This window comes from Platichthys flesus, chromosome 16 (genome assembly GCF_949316205.1).
Source record: "Platichthys flesus chromosome 16, fPlaFle2.1, whole genome shotgun sequence".
Classification (NCBI taxonomy): domain Eukaryota; kingdom Metazoa; phylum Chordata; class Actinopteri; order Pleuronectiformes; family Pleuronectidae; genus Platichthys; species Platichthys flesus.
This window is the reverse complement of record NC_084960.1, coordinates 12,077,755-12,099,166: the sequence shown is the minus strand read 5'-3', so window position 1 is coordinate 12,099,166 and position 21,412 is coordinate 12,077,755. Positions and strand designations below refer to the sequence as shown.

The 21,412-nt window shown below is 41.1% G+C and overlaps 3 protein-coding genes across 4 annotated transcripts; 1 reads left to right on the top strand and 2 right to left on the bottom strand.

Moving 5' to 3' along the window:
* Positions 1-950: 950 nt before the first annotated feature.
* On the bottom strand, positions 951-7,635 carry pla2g10 (phospholipase A2 group X). Its single transcript, XM_062407937.1, has 5 exons — positions 7,437-7,635; positions 3,732-3,815; positions 2,976-3,144; positions 2,201-2,307; positions 951-1,141 (listed from the first exon to the last, which is right to left on the bottom strand). Exons 1-5 carry the CDS (start codon positions 7,618-7,620, stop codon positions 993-995), a joined length of 693 nt encoding a protein of 230 aa, XP_062263921.1. The 5' UTR covers positions 7,621-7,635; the 3' UTR covers positions 951-992.
* zc3h7a (zinc finger CCCH-type containing 7A) lies at positions 7,587-19,525 on the top strand. Of its 2 annotated transcripts, none has more exons than XM_062407935.1 (23): positions 7,587-7,714; positions 9,031-9,137; positions 10,893-10,932; positions 11,112-11,315; positions 12,157-12,315; positions 12,924-13,004; positions 13,259-13,312; positions 13,394-13,433; positions 13,530-13,867; positions 13,970-14,210; positions 14,321-14,349; positions 14,438-14,582; positions 14,681-14,839; positions 15,347-15,552; positions 16,099-16,199; positions 16,386-16,567; positions 16,716-16,789; positions 16,899-17,032; positions 17,120-17,225; positions 17,321-17,429; positions 17,506-17,639; positions 18,575-18,738; positions 18,824-19,525. In XM_062407935.1, the coding sequence occupies exons 2-23, from the start codon at positions 9,070-9,072 to the stop codon at positions 19,011-19,013; spliced, it is 2,958 nt and encodes a 985-aa protein (XP_062263919.1). In that variant the 5' UTR covers positions 7,587-7,714; positions 9,031-9,069; the 3' UTR covers positions 19,014-19,525. The 2 variants fall into 2 exon arrangements, with proteins under 2 accessions (XP_062263919.1, XP_062263920.1); XM_062407936.1 differs by lacking the exon at positions 7,587-7,714 and adding an exon at positions 7,973-8,916.
* Positions 19,526-19,638: 113 nt separating this feature from the next.
* rmi2 (RecQ mediated genome instability 2) lies at positions 19,639-20,718 on the bottom strand. Its single transcript, XM_062407939.1, has 2 exons — positions 20,342-20,718; positions 19,639-20,255 (listed from the first exon to the last, which is right to left on the bottom strand). Exons 1-2 carry the CDS (start codon positions 20,628-20,630, stop codon positions 20,104-20,106), a joined length of 441 nt encoding a protein of 146 aa, XP_062263923.1. The 5' UTR covers positions 20,631-20,718; the 3' UTR covers positions 19,639-20,103.
* Positions 20,719-21,412: the final 694 nt, after the last annotated feature.

Genomic DNA, 21,412 nt, shown 5'->3' with positions numbered 1-21,412 from the left:
ACAGAGGCTATAACCAGCTGGTTTGATGACACCATTTTTCTGTGGAGGCTTCCCACTATGTAAAGGTCGCAAATGTCACGTGACGCTTGTTTAAGTGCTGCATCGAAAACTGGGATCATGCACATGAGAGTTTTCCTTACGGTCTCACACCCTGGTGAAAGTACACAAAGTCACTTAATAGCCATCCCCTGAATATAGCTTTTTCGGCAGGCTCCATGGGAAAGTTCCTTCGGGCACAATGATCTGTAACCATGGTGTACTGCTGGGAAAACATTGGAGGAAAAAAAGAACATGGTCTGAATCAGTGGAATTAGTGAATCAAGTGGCTTTCTACGTTACTAAAATAAAACTACAAAGGCAAGGAAACTCTTTCATGCATGATTTTAGGTTAAAATAAAATAAGGGTTGAGTCACAGTAAACATAGACTTTAAATTAGACAAAGCTGAAAAATCTCATTTTAAAATTGTCTTTCGATTAATACATCTCCAAATACTCTATTTAAAGCCAAGTGAATGAGGCGTAGTCAGAAATAAGACCAGAGCACAGGGAGCTACCTTCAGAGTTATGAGGCGAGCTCTGTTTCGCATATAGTATTTCATTTATATAAGAGTAGTCTGTTGTGGAGCAGCTAACTGAGCTTTCCTCTGCTGATTAACATCAGACGTCTGCTGAGCTCTGAGCTCTGACTCAGCAGAGAGTCCCAGCACAGGAATGCTCAAGTCGTCTTTTTTTTCCCATCCGAATCTGAATCAGCTGCAGCTGTAAACCCTCATGACTCTTCCAGAGAGTCAGCAGGCGTTTGTCAGAAATGAGGTGCTCATGTGGTGTAAACGTGTTATACGTCTTAATTGTGGTTTTGCCTTATGGAAATATTGTTTTATCCCCCAGAATTCAACCACGATGATGATATAGTTTCAAAACAGTTCATAAAAGACACATTATAGAGCCATTGACTTTTTCGTCTGTCATCACAGCAGATGTGTTTATTGTATCAATAAATACTACACATCGGTTGTTTGTAACCGCACATAAAATCCGGCCACAAGGCGTATTTTCGGATGAAAGGTGCTTTTCTCAGGCATTTGGCAGCGTTTCTGTCACACTTGCACAGCAGCATTTCACAGTTGTCCTCCAAATCATCTGCAATGATAAAAAGTACAGTAACAATCTGCAGTCAGTGACAAGCTGGAAAGAGGATTTTCATGGAAGAAAAAATATATTGTGATCACTTTTTCTGATGTTTGCAAAATATTAGATCTTAAAACTAGAAGTTAGTTCTTTAAAATGGTTAAATCAGAGAAATGACTGAAAACTAAAAGGAAAATACATTAATTGTGAATACTGCGAATTGATTTTATAATAATTTTTCAAAATAAATCAATAACTGGTGCTTTAAAGAGTAAACCTCATGAATTTTGTTGCTATTTACCATCACTAACGCAGCACCCACTCTAAACCAGCCTGTTTGGAATGGGCTGTTCTCCTGTCCTGTGGTTATGCTCCAGAGCTATTTCAGAATTATTCCTTGTCATTAGTAAGTCCTACCGGAACTTTTTGGTTGTTTGTCTGCTGGATGTTTTTTGCAGAGCTTTGTATATCCAGTCTATGGTGCAAAGTGAAGTCAGTAAAACTATGCGTTCATCCTACCTGGTTTAACTGGAAATTGTACAGGTGGTGTTACTCAATATATTACATGTCCGCTATTTCAAAGGTGTTTTAATCCTCAGACCAAAGTTCACAACTTTTCAAAATAAAAGGTCTGTAATTCAGCTCAATGTAAAAACATTGCAGGAAGAAAACAAGAGTTACAGAGGGCTGGTCGCCTGTTCATAATTTTTCCATTGATACTGAATGTATCGTGTCTCCAAATTGCCCCAAAAACGGCACGTTGAAGCCAATAGGATGAATAGTTTGCGATATATGCGTTTCACAGACAGACATAATTTTGTGTAATTAGTGGGTAGATATGTTACTTTGATTCATGGGGACTTAAATACAGGTTGTAAACATCTCCTTTTCCTCATCAACTGCCTTCTGGGTGTTTTTATTAACACTCAGAGACTGATCACTGTCAGGGTTTTATACTGGTGGCATGATTTTTTTTCGTGAGTTGCAACTAAGAAGAACAATGAGTATTTACTGTTCTTTGTTTTCCATAACAAACACAAAAATGTTGGCTAAGCATTAAATACACAGTACCGCACTCAGCTGTCTTGTCCTCACACGTCCACTGATACTGGTCTGTTTTGGTACTGCAGCCCAGACTCTCTGCATCTCCATAACAGCAATCATGCTTGTGGCAACACCTGAACGTAGCACAGAAAAACATAAACAACAGCATGGAGGTTTTATTTTGAAGGCTGAAGCCGCCAAAACTACGTCTAGACTTCACATGATCAAGAATGCAGTAGGTGGGTACAGTCCCTACTCTGTGGTTTGAACTGCACCACTGCTATTTTTAAGGCAAGCATCACCACATGAGTTTTCTTAACAGATAGTTAGCAGCTTACTGGTTTTGTGGGGGTTCAATGTCCTGCGGTGAAGAATGAGGCCGCAATTAGGATTTGGGTGTGGAATTTTTGGGCCTATATCGAAGCGACCACTGGGCCATGTGAGTCGGCTGAAATTGGACATTTCCTCCCTCCATCCCACGGCACAGGGTTTGTGGTTCAGTCGTCTCATTAGCAAACGGAACCTGTGTGTACGGCCCAGGACGTAGCATGACTAAAAAGAGTCCAAGGCCTCCAGGAGGAGGAAAATAATGTGTACGTACCATCTCTGGAGTGGAGGGCTAAACACCACCAAAGCATGCTGGATATATATTTTGCTCCACATAATGTATAGGTGGGCCACATATAGAGTGTCAACTTGTTTACATTTTGCTGCACACTATCATCGAGTGTTCTGACTTGTGAGATGTGTTTTCTTTCGGGGTCGGGTTCGAGGGGAGTGCGATTTTAAGCTGCCGCCTCACCAGTCCGCCTGGTCCCTGGGCCAGCCCTGACCGCCCAGTCCACAGTAGCATCCGTACATCATGTAAGCCAGGGCAGATCTCCCTGTGCTGCATTTGATGGCGCCCGCCAGCTCGAGTAGCCCTCTCCTGGCCCGCTGGGACCTGCGTGCTGCCACAGAGGCCACAGCCACTGCAAAGAGAAATAAACAACAGAAGAGGGAGAACAAACTGAGCTCGCTCCTTGGAAATGACTCACTTCCTCTGGCACTGGTTTTTGCAGCAGAATTTGATAAATATTATACAAAGAGGAACAGCAGGAACCGTGCAGATTCACAATATCTTATTCAAGCAACAAAGTCTCACAAGAACCTGTGCAGGTGTATTGACTTAAGATATCCATATTTTCCTGTGTATTTGACAGATCTATATCTAATCTGATCTAATCTATAAAAGGTGCAGCTGAACTGAATTCCACACACCCTTTAAAAGTGAATAAGACTCAGATAAGACTTTATATTTTCTAACATCTTACTCCTCAGGAGCAACATGAAAATCTACACTGACAACCTTGACCAGCTTCAAAGTAGAAATGGAGGAAAAATACATATTATTGTTAAGAACAACATAGATTGAATAACACTCTCACTGGGTCGTATGTAGTTTCTCCCCAGGGCGTTCACCTACGCTGACTCCCTCCTGTGTTCTGATATTATCATTTAAGCCCTCAGCATTTCATCGCCTGTAAAATCTCCCCTTCATAGTAAATGAGAAACTTACCAGACAACAGGAGAAGCAGTCGGTAGAACGCAGACATGTCAACAGGCAGCTCGACTCCACACTGTTCACTTTCACTCAGTCTGTCTGAGTGGGGAATAGAGTTGAGAGCTTTTCTTAGGTGCTGCTTGAGTAATCTCCTGAGCATCACTATTGGCCAGAGGCTAATCCAGTGTTTGTAAAACAGTACGCCCCCTACAGGACTAAAGCCTAAGGTTATTGTTTTTTTAGAGTAGATGTGGAAGAATATTTTTACTTTTCAGGAGACACAAAACAGTTAAGGTATTCATCAAATTCAAATACCCTTTATCCAATTAAATCATTTTTAACTTATTTTGTTTTCCTAACTAACTGTGTACTAAATGTTCTTTTCGGGTTTTTTATTGGCTTCTAAAAATAACAGAAAGACATTCTAGGATGTCGCATCGTTTTTAAACAAAGTTTCTCCAAATAAGGTTTCTAAAACTGTGACTTAACATCACGTAACACAACAAACTGTTTAAACTTTACATATTGTAGTCACCCTTGATAGTTAGATCTAGAGTAATGATCAATAATTAAAACTACAAATTGGGTTTACCAAATATCTGATAGCTCCACCAAGAAGCTTGTGTTTTTGTCTGTCTGTTGTCTGGACGGATTACCACAATGTGGGGCGGCTGAGGCTTGGCGGAGACATATGCTCTTTTAGTGCCATAGTAGTGTTCACACAGAATATACAGGGTACAATAAATATGGATTAAACTAAAATAAACTTTTCTTAGACTATAAAAAGAGCCAAACAGACCATTCAAATAAAAGATAATTGCTGCTCACATTATAGCGCACTGCCAGTTACTCGAAGAAACACAACAAACAGTGTAGTTTCACTTCCTCTAAACAGATTCCACCAGACTTTATGATTACAATAATCACACTCATAATGACACAGTTTTTCCTCCATGATGATGAAGAGATCGACCCGGAGCCTCTCGCCCATCTCCTCCTGTTGTAAATAAACATGTCAGTGGGGTAAGCAGAACCGAGCCTTGTCCCCATTAAACAAGCACTCAGGACATACTGCAGCTATCATTGTTGTCAGCCTGATTTACCGAGCAGCACTCCAAGTGTCTAAGTTTAACAGGCGAGGTTGTTTCTTTGACAAATTGCAGAGCTGAATCTGGAAACGGCATGAATCCTGTCATATCTCTGCCTGCCATCTTTTTATTAGGGTTTCTGAAAGTATATTTTCTGCTCTGTCACACTGGACCCCGTTGTCATCTATAATGTGCTAATGTCAGGCCAGCTAAATCATAAAAGACACACGGTTTGGGCTTTGATAACAGGGGACACATTCACAGTGTATTTTTTTTGTGTGTGTGTGTGTGTGTCTCTCAGTGATGCTTCTGCACAATGTGAGATAAGCGCCTCCTCCTGGCAGTTTTTATAGCTGCCAGGATGACTACTGCACGAGGAGACACGTCCCTTTATACACACACACACACACACACACACACACACACACACACACACACACACACACACACACACACACACACACACACACACACACACACACACACACACACACACACACACACACACACACACACACACACACACACACACACACACACACACACACACACAGGTATATATCCCTATATATATATATATATAGCTCCGATCCACTGCCACAAAACATCCAGCCAACGGTAAGATCATATCAAGCTGAACCCACCATGACTGAATATATATAATACTGAAATCTCATTAAGCTACAAATCTGCAAAGAACTGAGCAGGAAGCCAAACAGGTATTTCTTTAGTTCTTTGTAACATTAAACCCCCAGAACACCGTGTATGATGTAGTTAAGAAAATGGTCACCCAAAAAAATCTAAAACATCTCTTTCGGGTGAAAGTGGCAAAAGATTCAGAGGGCTGCATATACTGATTATAAAGATGGGTGCCGTGTCTCCACTTCCTCCCCCTATACAGAAATGAAGCTCAAATATCCTGGAAATTTTCCACATTTGGAACCAGACTCCGCGCAGCAGGGATCGGGGATGGAACTGCGGTAGTGAAGTGCCATCAATACACAAGCTCAACCAATCTATAGTCGGTCTTAGCTGTCAACCCTGACCCTAATTAGGTATCAAGAATCAATATGACATATTTTAATAACATCAGCTTGACAAGAACTATCTAAAATGACCGAAACAAATCTTTGAGAAAAAAGTGACCTGTGCTTTGACCTTTTAGTTTGGATCTTTTAACATGGAGACTTCAGGTAGTGTTTGAGACATTTGGCTTCACTTTTGGGGAGCAGTCATGTCGGCCACCTTTATGTTCAGACTAAAGTAAATGTCAATAAAGAAAAGAAAACCCCCGGCCAAGATTAAGATCAGCTGAAAATGTTTATGTCAGTCTAAAGCCTTACCTCACCAGGTAATTTAACTTTTTGGCCTTTCTGTAACTCAAGTCTCTCAGAAGGCGGATGTGATTGTACAAAGACAAATGACCAAATAAAGACACTTTCTGATTAATAAAAAGGTGAGAGACTCAGAGGACTGTGTCCATGTCAAACAGTAAAGCAGAAAAATCTCTGAAGTAGAAAAAAACATCCAGCCAATGTTGAGATCCAGTCAATTTGAAGCCTGAATACACCACAAATGTGCAATGAACTGAGCTGTGAGTAAATTCTCAGGCTTTATTAGTTTCCTTCAACAGAGACACTCAGAAGGTTGAGGATGATGTGATTGCACAAAGACAGATCCAAAAATACCTTTTCTGATTAAATGAGAGCAACGAAAGGTGAGAGATTCAGAGAATTGTGTCCCCATCAAACATTGTTACGTCCAAAACAAATTAAAAACGTATGTTGGAATTGAAAACCAACTACTCGTTGTACACTGCTGTTTTCACTTTGGCATAATGGATTTGAGATTTCACACATGACTTACAAAGTGCAGACAAAGATAAGCAATTTACATTGGTTCTGCTATTGCTTATTTTTTTTTCATGTCCACCCGAATGTGGGTAGATTTCACCTGGTGAGAATCAGACAGCAGCTCCAAATAAAGAGACAAACATTTTCAAAAACAAAAAAGCATCCAAAGAAGAATACACACTTTATTTAGCTGGGTGGTAATTGGAGTCAGAGTATGTGATTTGAGATACCCACAAGGTGTGTGAGGTTCAAAGTCACAGAACCTGCCGTTCAACCAGTTTGGTTAAATTTTTTAAAGATGTGTAAACAATTACCTCAGATGAAGTCACCTGGTCAAAGTTTTCTTCCATCTGATAGATTAATTAGTAAATGAATGAAGAATGTATCAATTTCATTTTTCTAAATAATTGTAAGATATTTTTAGATTCCTTTTTTGAATTCTATTTCTGCATTTGACGATAATGAAAGGAGCGGGGAAACAACTCTTTTTTTTCTAGAAAATAAAACTTAAAACAAAGACTCAATGAGGCAATGAGCCTGTAGAAAGCCCTTACTTGTGACCTCACTAGTTTCGCTTGCAAGTAAAGTGACACGCAAAGGGAAAGACATTTGATCTTCTCATGCAAACAGTTCGGAATGCCGCAACAAAGGGAGGATCCTCATTATACTGAAGGCAAATGAAATGCAACCTGCAACAAATACAATTGGAAATCTGTGGATCCAGGATTTTTTACATTATTGTGGATTTAATTAATGTTTCATCATAATCCTTTCTTTACCTTTATCTGTCTGTTTCCAAATGCAAAACTCTGTGTGGATTTCCCCCTGAAGTTGCATCGTCACATGTATGCAGGATGCTGTCGTGTCCCTCAGGTGCCTGCGGGGGGCAGCAGCTCCGTGTACGCTGCGCCGCCCCTGGCAGTAGAAGAAGATGCAAAGGGCGGCCTTCAGCGTTACAGCCATCTAGCTAAGTTATTTTAGCTAAAAGGAAATAAAAGCATTTCTTCTTCTTTTAGATAACCGACGTAAGGTTTGTTTGGAATAAAGATCCATTCATGTGAGTACGCACTGCGGCCGCCGGCGGCTCGTTTCTCTGATATTCGCCGGGTCCCGGTCGGAAGAGACATGAACAGATCGCTATTGTTTGCGTTGGGGAACTAGTTTAACTTTGGCATGTCTGCGCTTTGTTTGGTTCCCACTTCTCCTGGAGACGGAGCCCGATAGCGTCATGGCGCCGGTCGAGTCTGTGTCTTTCACAGCGTAGTTTGAAACTGTTGCGCTTTATTTGAGCGTCGGCAGCGGTTAAAGTGTATGTGTGGGCTACGAACAGCGAAGCGTTGCTAGCATCTGATGCCTGTTAACGAGAAGTGTCCCCCCAGGTGGTAACACACGTGTGCTAAAGCATATGCATCCATAATCGGACAAAGGTTTACTTCCTTGTAAAACTCCCATTTTATATATTTATTTCTACTGTCAGTCGTATGTGAGTAATCTTGGTTGTTTGGCTTCCGGGCACAGTAAAGTTCCCGAGAGTAAAAGTTTGTTTTGGGCTGTTGCAGTGCAAATCAGACCATGCCCACCCGCCCATTAGCTGACATGACGTTACCACAACTTTTCTGCCCCATGAGTCGATAAGCAAATGTTGCTGTGACCCAGATCCTCTTCTGATCAGGGAACCCGTTGAAATTAACTTTAAAGTAACGTGGTGGAAACCTCCATAGCGAGCCAACACAAGCGGGGCTGACAGCTTTAAATTGGCGGGTTTATGTGTTGTGATTTAAATCCTTCACGTCAAGGGGCTGCTAAAAAAAACCATGTGCTCTAATAGAAGCCATGTGGGCTGTTTGGATGACCAACACTTATTGTGTATCCAGTGAAACACTTGAGTGGGTCAGACAGTAGATTCTACTAACTCCCGAATTGAAAGTGTCCGATAATGGCCATCATTCTGTTAAAAGCCCAGATTGAACGGGTCCCCACGTTCAGGAGCTGTAACCGCCCCTCCCCTACAGATCCAGATATTAAGCTTTTACTGTAAATATGGTCAAGAATCAGTGGGCGCTTCATTTGTTGACATCGTTAGCTCCCTGGCTAAAGGAAAACAGAATTTCCGGATCCGCACTGTCGACGTTCTGGCTAAATGCGGAAGCGACCAAAGTTGCAGTGAAGCAGGACGAGACTCACGTCGACAGGCTGCTATAGTGACCGTCAACCAGTTAGACGACCTGCTGCTGATTGTGATTCATTAAAAAGGACAGGGTGTGTTTGTGTTGACACTGTTGAGGATTTTTCCTGTATGTGTGTGTCTATTTTTCTTCCTGGTCAATTCAAGGAGAATAATTCCGATGATAATGATGATTGTCATCATTTCAGGTGCTGACCGAGGAGCGGATATTTCATCGCACAACCATCATGTCCGCAGCATGTCAGGACAGGAAGAGCCGTTGGCAGGAGATCCAGAAGGGCTTGCAGTTCATCCAGTAAGTGTTACAGTGGGACATGGGTCAGACGCCGTTTGTGTGTACAGACAAACACCTGGTTCACGCAGGGATACATCATTTTCATACAGCTGTTCTCACATTATGTCCTATGTAAAATATTCATAGGATTTTGTCTTGATTTTGATTTAAACAACATATCACATTTGTTTTTATTCAGAGTATTGATTCAATTGTTTATAAAAGTCTTTATTGATCTTTTGAGAGTGAGAGGGATCCCTCACAAGTGACTCTCTCTCTGAGGTTTCTATGTATTTTTACCCTGTTAAAAGGGTTTTTAGTAGTTTTTCCTTACTCTTGCTGAGGGTTAAGGACAGAGGATGTCACACCCTGTTAAAGCCTGAAGAGACGAATTGTAATTTGTGAATATGGGCTATACAAATAAAATTTGATTGATTGATTTGGTCTTCTCAAATGTTGATCAATTTATGAAATTGCGGTTAACTCGATGACTGCTGTGTAGTTTTTAATACTACTACATAAGAGAGAGAGAAACAAGGTGGTGTAAGGTTTGGGTCCCTGCTTGCTAATCTGATGGTATCTTGCCCTCAAATGATAGAAATACCCAAGTTTTACTAATATGATAATGCAACTCTTCATAATTACACTTGTGTAAAGTCTAATGACTTATTCTGGGTGGTTTCAGCTCCTGTGTTATAAACCTGTTTTTGACACAGGTCCTAGAACATCACTGTTGTCAGTTCATTAGAAGAACAAAGCTTGGTCATCTCTGTAGACAGTGTAGTGCTCGGGATGATCTGTCATTGTTGCATCATGTAGCGCTGATGGCCTGGTGTCAGTGAGTCAGCTGATTACTGTCAGTACTGCCGCTTTGTCTTCTAATGTGGGTTTGTAGTCATGCATCTGGTGCACTGGCTGTAATATCCACATGCTGTTTCAGAACTGTGCCAGGCAGCGCTTCATTTCATTTCATCGTATCTGACAAGGCCCCTTTATCCGCGAAACAAAAGTGATACTTAAAATACTACAATGTATGTCATCACTGTGCAGTCAACATGAAACTTCACTGACAACACAACTATGACTATCACACAATTTTCCACTGTAACATTTAATTGCACTTGAAATCAAATCATCAAATCCTTAACAGTGCACCAGAGGTAGTATTAAGTGTTGCAGCCATTACTCTTGGCAGTCACCTCTGCTCTGTGTCCACATGCAGATAACCCAATATAACTTGTTGAACAATCATGTATAATAGATGACATTTAATAACTTAAAAATTAGAATGAAACAATTAGAATATTTAGTTCTGCGGGGAGGGAGAGTTTTTTGTGGACTCTGCAGTCAGCATCTGCACACACAGCAACCAAACCAAGGACACACACACACACACATGCACACACTTCAGCGAATATCACACTGACTTAAATTCATTTCCTGGAGACATATTCTCATCTTAACCATAACTTCTACTGGCCTAAACCAGTCCCTTACCCTGACTTTGATCTTAATATAGCCTTACCGTAACAAGTAAACCACAACGACAACTTTCAGTTATATTGTGAATAAAATAAAATGTATAGCTGTTGCAATTTATATAATCAAATATTTTACTTATTTCCTTTTTTGTGCTGAATCTAACTTTGTGCTGAGTTAAGCTAAATGAGCTTGATTGAACCCCGAATTAAATCTTATTCATATTTCTTTTAGTTTTTTAGTTTCTGTCCAGTTGAAGCTTTGAAAGGTTATAACTCAAACCTTGTTTCCTTTCAGGTCAACGCTTCCATTTCCCGGAAACCAAGAGCAGTATGAGGTAAGCTATGTAAACATCCACCTACTATTAAGCATCAGCACTTGTACTTCACAAAGCAAAACCCATTTATGGACAATGCCAGGGCGACATGAAAAAAAGCCAGTGATCTTGGTGAGTAAGTAAAAGGGCAGACCCACTGCACTGTTTTCAGAACTAATCCGGTTCTTTCTGATCTCCAGGTGTTCATTAAGGACCTCGTGTGGAATCTTTTTGGAGAAGGAAATGACGTGTATAACGAGGGGGAATGGACCAAATCCATCGAGATGTACACGGAAGCTTTGAACATAGCAGAGTACGCTGACTCTGAGGATATCTCTGTTCCAACTGGTTTACTAGAGACGCTGTATTCAAATCGGGCTGCTGCATACCTAAATGTTGTTCCGGTAAGCAGGTGGCGACTGTCAGCCTCAAGTCTCTTTCAGTTTTACTCTGAAGCACTTTAAATGCCAGCTCCCTTTGGCCTGACGCTTTACACTGTAAGTGCTCAGTCTCCGGACGTCCCCTGAACCTCACTGCACACTCACTGGCAATAAAAGATACGCTCGCATTGAAGACTCTGTCGACTGCAGGTTCTCTGACTGATCACTAGGGGTGGGAAATGGCAAAAATGTGACTTTTCGATAGTATTGCGATATTTGGGCCACGATTCAATAATATTGTGATCCTTAACATATTGCGATACAGCAAGTATTGCGATTCGATTCTGCGAAATATTGCAATTCATATCCCTCATATTATTCAAAGGCATTACAAAAAATGAGGAACATAAGACTGCTCAACTCACTTCAAATATCACCTTTAATTCTGTGAACAACATTGTCTTCTACACATTAACTGAAGTACAAAAACTAAGAAAGGGTAGTGCAAAAACTTTGTCCTTGAACACTCAGGACACAGGACCTTTGTAATTATATTTTCTGAATAGTAAAATATAATATAATTATATATAAATAAATATAGCAAAAATTGTAAATAAAGTATTAAAAAAAGAAAAAATATCGCGATACTGAACAGAATCGATTTTCCCCCCACCACTACTGATCACAGGCTTTGACAGGGCAGCCCCATATCGGTACTGTTAGAGGAGCGTCCTGTCAGTGAATGCATAGTCATGTTCCATGGCAGGGAACAAACACTTCTCCGGGAGGCTACATACCGCACCCATACTACTTTATGTTTGAAGAGCTTTCCATAACGCTGTGACATCTCTTTTTTTTTCCTAAGGGACTGTACGACCAAGCACTAGAAGACTGTGAAAAGGCTCTCCACTTGAACGAGGGGAACTACAAAGCACTGTACAGAAAAGCAAAATCTCTGAAGGAGATGGGGAGGCATCAGATGGCCTACGAGACGGTTGCCAAATGCTCTTTAGTTGTGCCCCAGGTAAGGTTCTTAATCCGTGTGTTTCTATATTTACTTAACCAAATTGGCCGGACATCCTCCTACTTTATCACTGAAAATGTGACAAAAGTTGAAATGTCGTACAGGCCGCCTGCAGGCTCAGCACACCCAGTAGAGTCATGTTGTTATTAAAGGTCCCATATTTTGTATTTAATTTGACGTTTTTAAAGCCGTAAGAAGATACTTTGTGATTTAAGGCTCCAAAAACAACTTCAGTAACGTTTTACATCAGTTTTATGTTTCTGTCAGGAGCTCTAGCAACAACCGGTCGGTTTTATTGTTATCTGAGTGACATACGACCAGGTCAACGACAGCTAACCACTTGTTGTCTAGACCTGCTCATTAAAAAAAGTTAAACATCTCTTTTTACAATATGGGACTTTTAAAGATCAGCAGTGCATTTAAAGACATGTTACTGCTACTATAAGTATTCATTCAGAAATTTCCAGGGAAACTGTTGTTGACTCACCGTTGGGGAAATGTCAGATTGTGTGACAGATGACTGCATCAGGTGTGACACTGGCCAGTCCACATTCTAACATTTGAATAACCTTTTGAATAATTGCTTCTCATGTTATTATTTTACCCAGGATCCCAGTGTTACACAGCTGACTCAGGACCTTGCCAAAATTTTGGGATTGAAAATCCGTAAAGCTTATGTGAGGAGTAAGGTATGTGTGAGTTTCAACTTTCAAGAACCATCTCAACCATCTTATGACAACGAAGAGAAGCCATATCAGATAAGGTGAAATTGGAATTCACTAAGAAGAACCAGTTGTAAATGTTCTAGTTAAGGTCATAACAGATTGGAATTTGTATAGATTTGTTGTTGCTTTTAAAGTGTTAGTTAATAAAATGCATTAAACCATGTGATGAACATAAATAAATCAAATTTTTTTATTTGTGTATTTTCCCTTTTTAACAGCCTGCCTTGAATGTAATGCGAGGATCGAACTATCAAGATGCATCATGTGACAAGGTAAGGAAGCATCAATCCCACTTATGGACGTGTATTTTCCCATTAAAGACATGATTCAATGAAATTCTTCTAAACTTTCAGTTTTCCCATGGCTCCTCTTCAGTTGACGATATAGAAGTTGGTAAGTTGAATACTTAACCTAGCTATGATTTGGTTATCAGAGCAGAGTAGGGCAAAGGTCAGTCATTCATCTTATCTGCCCCTGATGTGTTTTTAGAAGTGCCTCAGTTGACCCAGGACGGCAGCATTTTGGCTCCGGTCCTGGCTCCCATCCCCGCTCCAGTGGCAGCGCACCCGCCCCTGAATGATGCAGTGGTGGACGACTTTCCTCCCCAAAACAATATCTCATCGGTGACCCCGTCTGAACCTCCGGGCTTCGAGAACTTTATCCTGCCTGGGTCTTTGCCCACGTCAGCTCCTCTCCCTGTGCACGCATTTGTAAACGGCTGCAGAACCGTGGACCCTTGCCCTCTACTTGAAACCAGTTCAGATTTTGACACAGACATTATTGGGGATGACCTAGATGATCTTCTGGACCAAGCCGACTCAGACATGGTAAGTCAGATAAGTAAAGATCAGATAAGTAAAATGAGTGTGTCGATCCCTGAAGAGAACCGCGATTTAACCGTTACCATTCTTGTTGTGTCGTTTATTCAGGTTATACCCACAGTGAAGGGCCCTCTTCCTCTGCCCATCAGTATTGCCTCGGGCAGTTCCATGTCGAGTCCATTCCTAATGCAATCTCACATCAACCCGTTTCTCCAGCAGTGCACTGTGACTCTGCCCCCGCTCTATCACAAATCAGGGACAAGTACATATTTTGATATGGACACTTTTGAGGCCCTGCCCCCAGCGCTGGACTCCCTAGATACGCTCACCATGACAGACTTCAAAACGGGTATTTCTCTTTGTTACCTTTTATTCTGTAGACATGTAGTAAAAGATTTAGTAAGTAAATAAGTGGCCGGCTGATCTTGTTTTCTTTTCTCTCTCTTGTCCAACTTTCAGATTATGTTTCAAATCCGTTCATTCAACTGGTAATTCATTCTATATGTTATTAATTATTGGGCACTTCATCTGTGTATTGTTACGTGTTTATATTTTGTCACTTCTTTTTTGATACAGCTTGACAATAAGGAAACCCCGATGGGGATGGCAGTGGGCATGCCTGAGGTGAAGGGTCTTCCTGCTGCTGTGGATTTAGCAAAGAGCCCGTTAGCTGAAACGCATGAATTCAAACAAGCCTGCTCGATGTGCTATGTCAGAACTGGTGAGGAATCGTTTTGTTGGATTCTTTTTTTTTTTTTTGCAAAGGAAATAATGTTGCAACCATGTAAACGTTTTTTTATTTATTTTTCCTATCCACAGGGCCACGTGTGTTGGATTACACATTTCATACCGAAGAGCATAAATGCAAAAAGGATGCATTACTTGGCAGAATCAAGCATTCGCCAGATAAATCGTGGAAGCTCATTCGGCCCAGACCAACAAAAACCCAATATGTAGGGCCATATTACATTTGCAAAGGTAACAATTACAAACGAGATTTTATTTTCCCTTTTCTGCCCTCTATATTAAATCATTGATTTTAACGTAAATCATCTTTATGCCTCCGATAGCCAGTGGCCAGAGGCAATATCTCAGAAGCACCTTGAAGGAATTTCTTCAAATTCAGTTGGACTTAATGATGGACTGATTAGACTTTGGTGGTCAAAGGTCATGGTGATCTCATAAGAGTCTGGAAAAAGTTGTATATAGACTGAAACTGCACTGGTGGGTGGAGGCATAAAACCAAAGGCCGCTAACTCTAGTTCTGTCCCTAAAGCCCATCACTTAGATTTTTCCAGAAGGAAAAAAATTGCAAAAGTACTCATTTCAATAATAAAGTAAAAGCAAAGAAGACCCTAGGTACGTTGACTCGTTTACCTTTTCCTGCCTCTAATTTTCTGTCTGCATGGCGTGTTTTCATTTTCTTGGACTTTTTACACTTTGCTGTATCTGGATAAGAACAAAACGTACAATGTGTCGTTTCAGAGGTGGCAGTTGGAAAAGAGTGCCTGTACCCTGGCCACTGCACGTTTGCATACTGCCAAGAAGAGATTGATGTTTGGACTCTGGAGCGAAAAGGGTTCATCTCCAGAGAATTGCTCTTCGATCCTTATGGACCCAACTCCAACATCCGGTTGAGTGTACCCAAAATCTTGCAGGAGCATCGTGGGATTTTCATGTTTCTCTGCGGAGTGAGTAAACTCGAATATGGTGGGGTACATTTGTAATAGTATTGCATGGGTATATCAAGTTTTTACTAGAAGTGATGCACGTAAGCAGAATAATTTTTCGTTTCAGTGTGAGGAGAAAATATTTAAAAACCTTTTCCCTTCAGGTGTTTCTTTCAATCTCCGGCTGTCAAGAAAACTGATTATTTGTCCAAATTTGACACTTAATCTGAAAAATAAGGCATTTATATATAAAAGTGAAGGAAATAATTTAGCTCTTTGATGTTTTTTCTTTCTTTCTGTGAAATCATTTATTTTTCTGGTACTTATTAGTAGCTGAAAGACTCGGAACAGTTATAATGGAGTTTTAAGTGGATGCAAGAATATAATATAATGACACATAAACATCTTCTGCTGCATGGTTGGTTTAATGTGCTTATTAGAACAAACCCTCCCTCAAGCAGAAGCTCTCCTGTGTAACAACAGCGGAGTGATGGATGTCGCCCCTCTCAGCCTTCTGTTATTACCAAAATACATTTGGGCTGGTTTTAAATTGAATGTGCTCCACAGGTCTGCTTTGACCACAAACCCAGAATAATCAGCAAAACCAACAAAGATCACCCTTCTTATTGCTCTCATCCAGTGACGGAGCATGTCTTCGAGGACCATAAGTGAGTCATTTCACATTTCCTACCTCTAAAAACCCCCGTGTTTACTTTAACAGTATGTGTGAGCGGTTGACTTGACTTTAGAGTCCAACTCGTACACTAAAAGCAAACAAGACCCTGTGAGGGAATGAGATTATGAGGTGCGATTAGGATAAGCTTGTGAGCATTGAAGTTCTGTTTGTCTTTTAGGTGCATGGTCCACGTTTTGAAGGAGAACACGGTCCGATATTCTAAAATCAGGCCGCTGATTCTCAATTGCCAGCTGGATCTCTGTCGCCATGAAGTCCGCTACGGCTGCGTGAGAGAGGACGAGTGCTTCTACGCCCACAGCCTCATCGAGCTGAAGGTCTGGATGATGCAGCACGAGCTTGGTGAGACTCTATTTTTCCATCCTCGATCAAATTGGTTTTACACCTGAAATACACGCCTAGGGATCTTGTCTTTTCCACAAAACCCAAATGAACAATTTCCGCAGTACTCGTCGCCGCTTAATGACATTTTTTCTTTTGCATCATGAAGGTATTACTCATCAAAGTATTGTCCAAGAAGCAAAGCAGTTTTGGAACGCCACAGCATCGTTGCAGGGAGTCCAGGTAAGTCATCAGGAGTCGGTTCGCTGCTGGTTTTCCCAAACCTGTCAGTGTGTTGTTACATTAACAGTCCTCATTGGCTTTGACCCATCCCTTCCGATCTCATCCGCAGCTGTCCAACACACAGAGGAGGTTCGGGCCTCCAAATCTGAAGATGATTTTTGTCTGTGGCCAGTGCTGGAGAAATGGCCAAATGAGCGAAGCCGACAAAAACAAGAAGTATTGCTCAGCCAAGGCAAGACACACGTGAGTAATCAGAGGTCTTTGTTAATGTTTTCAAAAATAACTGTATAATCGGGTGCATAATCACAAAGTCTGACTCTTATGTGTCAGGTGGGCGAAAGACAGACGGGTGGTGCTTGTAAGTTCCCATGAGAGGAAAAAGTGGACAACAGTTCGAGCGCTTCCAACCAAAAAGCCGATCCCGTCTCAGTTTGAGGTGTGGAAAAAACTTTTCTCGACTGAGCTTGCCTCATTTGCTTTTTTGCAAATCCCAGCAAGGATCACCAAATGTTTGTTTTTTTCCTTACTTAGATTTGCATGCACGTGACTTCTGGAAAGAAGTGTCAGTACATCGGGAACTGCACATTCGCTCACAGTGTAGAAGAACGGGACCTTTGGACCTACATGAAGGAAAACAATAGTGAGTTGGGCTCTCTTGCTTGGTGGCATCTAATTAGTATGTGACGCACACTCATTTCTATCCCCTCCTCATTCAGTTCCAGATATGGATCAGCTTTATGAGCAGTGGCTGCAGTCACAGAAGCCTGGCTGGGGGGACGAGACCTCGGGTAACTCTGTGAGGGAGAACGGCAAGCAGATCCACATGCCAACAGACTACGCAGAGGAAGTGGTGAGTTTAAAAGCCCCGTGGTGTCAGTGGTTTTGTCTGGTGACACATTCAAACTGCTCTGGGGCAGTTAGCTTGTGAAATAAGAGCCTACTGCTTTGTTTAGGTCGAATTATACAAATGCTGTAGGATAACACCTTCATTTCCTTTTCTTTGTTTTATGTGTTTATCATCTCCAGCTATTAAACCGGGTTGTTATGAAAACACAGACGCATCAGCAGCCGCGTTTTATTGCTTTTATACTCGATTGTTGATGAAATAAACACTATTTTTGCCTAATGCTTAACGTGTGTGATGCAACATAAGATTTTAATGTTTTAATTCAATTATATGCATAGTCAATAATATAATGAAAATGTCTTTTGCGACCAGGATGGAATAGTTTTGCTTTTATGCTTCTTTTTTGCACCTATTGCAATAAGAGTAATAGTTTGAGATGGAAATATATGGCAATAGTCTGAATAAGATGCTGTCATTTTTCTAATTACCTTAATCCAAATAGCATAATAGATACAGGTAACACAAAAATGACCAATAATCAAATCCGAACATGTGGAGTATTCTAACTGTAGTCCCATTATGTATACATCTTAATCACATTATAATGTCCTATGGCACTTTTCACATTTAGTGAAATTGACAAATGGCTGTTACTAACTGCTTGTTGTCGCCATAATCGATGTAATATTGTCTCTAACATGTTAATGGGAATATAAATTGAATATTCTGATACCAACTCGTGAAAACATTATAATCAAAGAGAAGCATTGAGCAGAATCAGGTCAAGGGGGGCCTGCTGTAAATAGCCCATCAGCTGCTGTCTTCATGTTATCACTTGGGTGAAAGTAGATGCTTAAATAAAAAAAGAAACCCCAATATATTTGGTAGTTCTGATAAACAGATGGCAATTAGTGAGATTGCTCATTCTTTCCCCCCAGGCTGGCAATCACTGTTGGCTGTGTGGTAAAAACTGCAACAGCGAGAAGCAGTGGCAGCAGCACATCACGTCAGAAAAACACAAAGACCGGGTTTTCAACTCGGAGGACGACCAGAACTGCTGGCAGTATCGATTTCCCACAGGCACTTTCAAAGTTTGTGAGAGGTGAGATTATCTGACGCAGCGTGTTGTTTGTTCCCCGGCTCCCAAGCTTCTGATGGTTGACATCTGATGTGTGGTGTTTTGACAGGTTCCTCAAAGACACGTGCACAGAGGATGACCACTGTAAGCTGGCCCACGGGGAGCAGGAGCTAAAAGAGTGGACGGAGCGCCGGGAATTCCTTTTGATGAAACTTGCCAAAGCCAAAAAAGACCATCTTATAGCACCCAATGACAATGACTTTGGAAAATACAGTTTTCTGCTTAAAGACATCAAATAAAAATGGCGACAAGATCCATGCTCACTGAATGACAAAGCAGTATTCCAACGGTCCCGAATCAGGTGATCCTTGAAAGCCTCTGAGATGCACAGGAAGCAGCCTGATCACAGCATGGTTTTAAAGAGGGCGATCGGGGACCGGCCCTATGTTGGTGGCTTGTTTACTCTGATCAGAAGTACGGGAGTGTTGACAGCAAATTATTAGTGTAAGACACTTTAAGCTTTGCTATGCACCTTTACAGTAGATCTGAAATCGGTGATGAACATAGCCTGTGTAAACCCTGATCAGAGACGTGTTCAGACACCTAACAGTTGACCTAAAAGAATTGTTTAAATTTTCACAAGAAGTTTGTTTGTTGATGACCTCTCCTTTTTTTCCCCAAGTTTTAAGTATGGGATACTTAAAATACCATTCTTTTATTTTTATCCATCAACATAGGTCATTTTCCATTTATCTAATAGTGTTACCAGTGTAATGGGCACCACACCAAATAAAGCTTCTTTTATAACCTGTGTTTAAACTGCTGTGTTTTTAATTGATTTCACATCTGCAACTATGGTGAAAGATACTCGACGGGTAAAGGTCCCACACTGATGGGACATATAAGTGAACACATTTCAAGTACCATGTCACTAATGCTTTCACTTTCTTTAACAATCTTTTTAAAAATGCTTAGTTCTATTCCACAGCTGACGAACATGACAGGCAAATATACACGTGAACATTTGCTTAATTTTGAGGAGGGTATATTTGCTGCAATCAATTAATATTCAATGACTATGAACTATGAAACCCAGCTTTTGTATATATTCATATTTGAACTGTCTTTAATAACAATTGTATAACCTGACAAGATGTTCCTTAGAAAATAAGTTAATGACATAAGATGTCAAGGCTGAAAAGATACAGTAGAAAACAAAATCACAAATAGTATTTCTGCGTGAACAGTTCATAATAGACTTGTCCTCTAGTCTTGAATCCTGCCTCCAAAGCCTCGCATCCTTTCTTCAGTTGTTTCCATTTATCATCGATTGTCTTCTTCACTGCACATCCATCCGGGGCAGTGACAGGAGCGGGTCGTCCTCTGCTCTCAGCCCAGAACCTGCTGCAGCTCCTCCACCTCCAGCTTCCACATCCGCCTGTGGAGCGTTGCGTGCTCCGAGAGATCTGCCATCTTCACCGCCCGGATCACTGGCTCCGGGGAGGCGGCCTGGATCACACCCATCACCATCACGTACTTGCCTGTGACATCGATCGATTTAAACCACTAGACAAACAGGTTGATTGTAAATAATGAAATGTTTCCAGGAGTTGTGGGATTTTCTTACCTTGGGACAAACATGCCTTCCCCTTGGGGATGTTGTTGACACCCTGAACAGAAAATGTCCCCGTTTCATCCATCAGCAGGACGGTGTTTTGGTCCAGCTGCGCCCGCATCACGGTCCCCTGCATCCACACCAGTGACACCGGGAGAGTGCGACCTTTTCCCGGTCTGATGAGCCAGCTGTCCCCGCCGCCAGCGGCCCCCTGGTTCTCCGCGCTCCTGAGCTGACAGGAGAGCACCTTAACCGGGGGAGGACGTTTTCTCTCCAAGCTGCTTTTCTCCGGTTTATACATGAAGTGTTTTCACGCTGTATCACAGCTGGAGATGTTTGTGGACTTCACATTTCCCGCGTCCTGCAACGCGTAACCGGAAAAGGAGGGGCGATTTTTTCTTTCAGTTCCCTTCAGGCATCTTCCAAAATAAAAGGATCACCTCAAACTTGATTGTTCATAAAGGTGCTCAGAAACCAAACAGCACCCGAGAGATGAAATGATTCATCTGTCTATTTAAAGGGAACCACTGGCTATAATTTAAGGTAACTGAAAAATTGTTAGTGTGTTTTCTAGTAAAAAAAACCTCAGCAATTTGAACGTGTTCCTTTGGACATCAGAGAATAGTCAGTGACATCTTTCATTATATTCTCAGATCAGCTATTAGAGAATATAACTTTTAGATGTACCGATGAGTTTAGTAAAATCTGAAAATCTTCTAAAAGATCAGACATGATGAAGCACCCAGCTAACAGGAAATTGCATTTTGGAGGAGCACATTTTAAACAAACTTGAAATTAATCAAATTATGTTTGACCCAAATTATATTCAGTGAAAATGGGGCATTGAAATCCCAAGTGGTCTGGTTGCCCTCTTCTCCCATTTGATATTCCAGTCTTGCCAGTGTACAATTCCTATTTGAGAAAAAGATACAGAAGTCGTTTTGGACAAATAGTGCATCAAGAACTTCAAATATAAATTATACTGTAAAGCCAAAGGGTAACAAATGTGTCTATGTATGCCTAGGTCAGTTTTACTCATCATCAGTACCTACAACCAATCTCAATATTGTAAAAATGAAATTA

Bases quoted from the DNA above. Each gene is read 5' to 3' on its own strand.
- zc3h7a (XM_062407935.1), top strand. From the start codon at position 9,070: ATGTCCGCAGCATGTCAGGACAGGAAGAGCCGTTGGCAGGAGATCCAG. The intron at 14,583-14,680 runs GTGAGGAATCGT...TCCTATCCACAG, and splicing joins GATGTGCTATGTCAGAACTG to GGCCACGTGTGTTGGATTAC. The intron at 16,790-16,898 runs GTAAGTCATCAG...TCTCATCCGCAG, and splicing joins CATCGTTGCAGGGAGTCCAG to CTGTCCAACACACAGAGGAG.
- pla2g10 (XM_062407937.1), bottom strand. From the start codon at position 7,620: ATGGCTGTAACGCTGAAGGCCGCCCTTTGCATCTTCTTCTACTGCCAG. The intron at 3,145-3,731 runs GTAAGTTTCTCA...TTCTCTTTGCAG, and splicing joins ACTGCTTCTCCTGTTGTCTG to TGGCTGTGGCCTCTGTGGCA. The intron at 2,308-2,975 runs GTGAGGCGGCAG...TGCTACGTTCAG, and splicing joins CCCAGGGACCAGGCGGACTG to GTGTTGCCACAAGCATGATT.
- rmi2 (XM_062407939.1), bottom strand. From the start codon at position 20,630: ATGTATAAACCGGAGAAAAGCAGCTTGGAGAGAAAACGTCCTCCCCCG. The intron at 20,256-20,341 runs GTAAGAAAATCC...TCGATGTCACAG, and splicing joins GAAGGCATGTTTGTCCCAAG to GCAAGTACGTGATGGTGATG.